This window comes from Eutrema salsugineum, unplaced genomic scaffold (genome assembly GCF_000478725.1).
Source record: "Eutrema salsugineum unplaced genomic scaffold, Eutsalg1_0 scaffold_14, whole genome shotgun sequence".
NCBI lineage: Eukaryota > Viridiplantae > Streptophyta > Magnoliopsida > Brassicales > Brassicaceae > Eutrema > Eutrema salsugineum.
In genome coordinates, this window is record NW_006256877.1 from 4,600,520 (window position 1) to 4,605,839 (window position 5,320).

At 31.9% G+C, this 5,320-nt stretch overlaps 1 protein-coding gene across 1 annotated transcript; it reads right to left on the reverse strand.

Annotated features, from left to right (window-relative positions):
• Positions 1 to 4,020: 4,020 nt before the first annotated feature.
• On the reverse strand, positions 4,021 to 5,090 carry LOC112088384 (prothymosin alpha-A-like). The gene is made up of 3 exons (XM_024158650.1): positions 5,036 to 5,090; positions 4,183 to 4,568; positions 4,021 to 4,122 (listed from the first exon to the last, which is right to left on the reverse strand). Exons 1-3 carry the CDS (start codon positions 5,088 to 5,090, stop codon positions 4,021 to 4,023), a joined length of 543 nt encoding a protein of 180 aa, XP_024014418.1.
• Between the last annotated feature and the right edge of the window lie 230 nt (positions 5,091 to 5,320).

The following is a 5,320-nucleotide window of genomic DNA, read 5'->3' on the forward strand; positions in this document are numbered from 1 at the left end:
CTTTGGTACATGAGCTTTATCCGCCACCACTTCAAAAACTCCTTGAGCTTTATCACATGATAACTGTATTGATACACAGCCTCCCATCTTCGCTCAAACCTTCAGAAAGAAACCTACTGATTTCACTGCCCAGGATGATGAATGAGCGAGAGAGGAAGACCTGGCTCGATTAGAAAAGAACAAGTCAAGACTTGAATTCAATAACATTCTTTCCTCAACTTGTTAATAGTCATGGCCTCAACTTGTTAATAAACAGTGCGAGATGGGTTCATCCACCATGTATTGACAGCCCTACGTAGAATTACAATTTATTGTATTTCGACCATTGAGGGTATGTTAAAGGCCATTAAGATTATATAAACACACAACTATGGATGAAAGCTTTAACGAATACTAAATTTAAAACGACCTATTCTCTGAACTTGGCTGATGACAGCTTTAACGAATAATAATTTTAAAACGACCAAAACCTATTTATTTACACTCTAAACTAAATTTGAGTAAGATTGCGTCTTCTAATGGTTACCTTCACGTTTCTTAAGAGTTTGACTTTTTGAAAGTTTCGTGATACCTTCCAAGACGAGACTTGGTGTCTCAAATAAACCAGGCTGTCTAAAAACCTCCACGAATTCGTGGAGATGTTCGGGTTTGACCTTTAACGAGATTCTTCAATCAGCGATTTAGAAACATTTTGCTATTTTTTCTTGATGAAAATTAACTGATGAACCCGAAATTACAAAATTGTTTGCATCCAAAACAGTTATCGTATTTAGATTATATTGTCTGAATTCGTATTCTTCAAAAATCTCTCTGTATATTTTGTAACGACTAGGTATCTGTCCTCGCGCAATCACAATCAGCATACAAATCTTATTATAATTTGATTTTAGAAATTTTTATAATATAATCATCACATTTTTATTTCCAATTAATTGAGACTAAAATATTATATAAACATAAATCATAAAAATACTAAACATCCATTACTATTATTTTAAATCGATTAATATCAATCATATATTAGATTATTTAAAATCGTATGTACCTATTAAGTAATATTATTAGAAACGACTACCAAATATAATTAGTAATAATAATAAAAAAATTAAATTGTAGATGAAAATATAATAAAAAGAAATATCAAAATAAATAATAAAATTCAACACGCAAGTTTTAAGTTATATAAATACTTATACAAAGAAATTAAGAGAACACTACTCCATTAAGTATTATTATATATATCTGGTTTAGGAGTACCTTTTTATCCTTGTTCCAACTTGTGTCTAAAATGTGCTCCACCTCTCCCGAATCATGGAAGTGTAAGAGACATATACATATTGTAAAATTGTTGTATATATAAAATTCTCCAATTATCATTTTTAGATTACTTACTTTCTCTTAAAAATCAGGGCATCATCAGTGTTAGGATCAAGGAGAAGACAGGAAAAACCAATTGCTTCATGTGAATAGATAGTTATTTCATCTACACGCATAAAATGATTAATAAGAAATATACATGCAATATAAAACATATATGGGACAAAATAAAAATAATAGTGACATATACTTGATTATTCATATCTTCTTTTTTATTTACACTCCAATCGGTTAAAACAGAAACCGCAAAAGGACCAGTGAAGCATTTGGTTCTTTCTTTGATATCAGCGGTAAATTCTCCGTATGCGATACATTTCAACTTCACATCCTTTTGATTTAAACAATTTAAATTACAAACTTTGTTACCAAGACATAGTGATCGTGAGAGAAAATATAACTTACTCGAGATCTTTGATGGTGAAAGTTATTTTCTGAACAATCTCTCCATCAGGGTTATTTTCTGTTTCAATGTTGCTAACATTTTCCATCACACCAATGAGATCTACAAATCAATTATGAGAGAAAGTTTTATCATAAATGAACTTTATATATTTTTTTTCTATATATGTACAAATTTATAGATGAAAACACTAAAAAGAATATTATAAGTTAATTTTACCAACAAGATACAACTGAGCGTAAAGAACTCTGTATATCTCACTAAAAGGGACAAATTTCATAAAGGGATCCATTGTCAATGGTCGTAGGCTTGAGACTTCTGTCTCAGTAGTGAGAACGATCTGATAATTGTGTCTCGTTGTCCTTCCCTCATTCTTCCATTCAAATGATGTCAAGCCGAATTTATACAATTCAAACCACAGTCCTTCAGTCCCAACACGGTAAAAATATGGAAAGGCGAGGTTACCACATGAAGCATTAATTCTGCAGCCCTATATACAATGAGTTTTGAAAAGAGATCAAACAAACAATAAATATAGACAAAACAGTTATATATTCATATTAGATAATACTTACATTTTCGTCGACTAAAATGAAATTCATCCCTGGTAAGCTTTGTCGATCAGGTTTACTCCATCTTTTCAAAACTTTGACACAGATTTTTCAATCTCGTCTCGATGCATGTAACTCATCAACAAAGTTATATGTAGCCATGGAGATAATGTTTTGAAAAAAATAAAAGAAATGGTTGGGAAGAAAGATTAGTAATTTAAACTGAAATTAGAATAAATTATTATTTATTAATTATTGCAAAACAGACTTGTAAATACCAAAAAATGTGTCTAACAAAACTAATAATGCATCTGGATTATCAATTTTGAATCCTTATACTCGGTCCAATCCATTAGACAACATCTGTATCCAGTCCATCTAATCTCTCCCTAATCCTGAAATTTTAATAACAGAAAACAGGTATACATAAGGTTGGTAAATTACTGTTACGCAATTTAGCAGATCTAAATATTGTTTTTTTTTCATAAATCAATTTAGACAACACAGAGAAACATATTTACCTATTGCGCAAGGTTAAAATTTCAGCAATCGGTGAATCAGTGATAAAACGGGACACACCGTTATCATCATGATCCTTGATAGACACATTCTCTAAAATATATATATTAGAATATTGTTACATTATATACTACGATTTTATAAATAACATATTGGTATATCATCAGAAAACAAACATACCCCCGCCAATTGCTACACACCAATCGGTTAACACACATATAGCAAAAGGACATTCGTATTCTCTACACTTATCTCTTATTTCAGTTGCCAACTCACCGTGTGCAACACACTCAAGCATAAATTTCCTATATTTTGACAAACAATGTAGTTAAGAATTAGTTAGTTAGACTTCAAACAAATAGTTTGAGATATACTTACTCGTCATCTATTATCTTAAATCGAATTGATGATGAAGTCGTTCCATCCTGATCACAGCGTCTCCAAGATGCATAAAAGCTTTTAGCCATCTCACCGGATAATTCACAACTCAAATTAACACTACTAAATTAAAACACGTCACACATAATCAGCTAGACAGAACAAATAAAACGATAATATATAGTTTAAAAACACTCAGCAGACAGTACCGTTTATCCCTCAGACAGAATATTACAGTTGAATATGCACCTCATTTTCGGAATCATATACATCCTTACATGGACTGCCATAGGAAGGAACATGATGCTCTCCAGAGAGTAAACCACACCACGTCCCAGATCGACTTACATTTAACACCCGACCTATCAAATCTTCATAAACAATAAAAACTAAACCATATTAACATCAGCAACATAATAATAACAAAATTCAATATCTAAACCGAAAATAAACACACCAACTAAATAGTCATCATTATAGGCACGATCCAATATCCTTTGAAAATTAACAAAGTCAAAATAAGCGTTTTCACTACACGTGAAGTCTTGTAAATGATAGTTGATGGTAGGAACAATATTTTGTATCTATGAGAAATCAGTCTACAACTATCCTCACACTCGATAACAGAAAAACGACTGATAATAATCCAACTACCAACATCTATGCGAGACGCTGCGACATCGATCTCACCATCTTTAACAGTGGCCTGAATTTTAACACTCTGTGAATAAAGTAGTCAATTAGACATCAACACAGTTTTATAATATTTTTTCTTATACTATAATAAATACTTGTTCATCCGATAATATGAGCTCCAGGGAAGAACGTTTCAAAATTAGCATATGCACCCATCTGTAAAACCTTAACAAAGATAGTACAACCATCTTTGGAAGGTCTCTAACGGGACACACACCCTCCAAAACACATTGAACCAAGAGAAACTGTATAAGTACACACCGAATTCTGGTGTCCCGATATACTAATATTCTTTTCGATGAGTATATCATTCGGTTCGACATTTTGGTGATCCTCACTATCATCGTCACTCTCAGTCTCATCATCCAACATAACATCTTCATCATCATCAGTCGAATCAGCATCGTCATCATCTTCATCTTCATCATCACCACTATCACCTTCCGAGTTATCACTTGAACAATCAGATCCTTCACAAGACTCACTGTCGTCAATAAAATCATCTTCAGAATGGTATTCATCTGTTTGGTCCATATCATCGGTATCATCGTGCGACTCAACATCAAACCCCATGTAATCCTCAAAACCATAATCATCATCAGTACCACGGCCAGATAGCACCTCGGTATCATCAGACTCATTATCTTCTGCATAGATAAACATATGAAAAAACAATGTAGTTATAATTTAAAAATAAATATTTAAAAAGGGAAAAAATGGTGCTCAAAGCAAAAAACGAACCATTGAAACCATTAGATTATTTATTTATAATCCAAACCTTCCTCGCAAAATCCCAAAGAAAGGTCTTGTGAGCATGATCGCTCGAATTAACATGATCAGAACCTAAATACACAAAACGAACATCAGAACAAACATAAACACATATAAAAATTTTAATATACATCATTAACAAAATTATATTACAGGAAGAGCAGAAATACCTCCTTTGATCAAAAACTTCTGATCAAGAATAGATATATAATACGCAGAATCAAGATCTATATAAAAATGAATATGTTCGTAGATTAATATATAGTAAAGATATGAAATTGTAAGATTAAGATACAACACTACGAAAGGTACAAAATTGTAAGATTAATACAGTACTACGAACCTTCGATTACAGGATTATATGTCCACAAGGTCCACTCTTCGATAGCAAGATCCATAAGTAACTTGCATGGATAACTTAAAAATACAAAATAATTACTAATAAGTACTATAACTTGCATGAATAACCTAAAAAAGGCACAACAACCTTTTTTGTGATATCGATGAAAACGTATGGAGTTACGTAACGATAATCAGATATCTCTTTTTGATCCATATCATGACGATATGAATTCAACATAGATCTTAACTCGCGAGCATAAGCCTGGTTATCAAAACCTATGGACGA

Excerpts from the sequence above, each read along its gene's own strand:
- LOC112088384 (XM_024158650.1), bottom strand. The coding sequence starts at position 5,090 with ATGGATCTTGCTATCGAAGAGTGGACCTTGTGGACATATAATCCTGTA. Across the intron at positions 4,569-5,035 it reads ATATAATCCTGTAATCGAAG|AAGATAATGAGTCTGATGAT; the intron begins GTTCGTAGTACT and ends TTATCTATGCAG. Across the intron at positions 4,123-4,182 it reads TATCGGGACACCAGAATTCG|AGACCTTCCAAAGATGGTTG; the intron begins GTGTGTACTTAT and ends GTGTCCCGTTAG.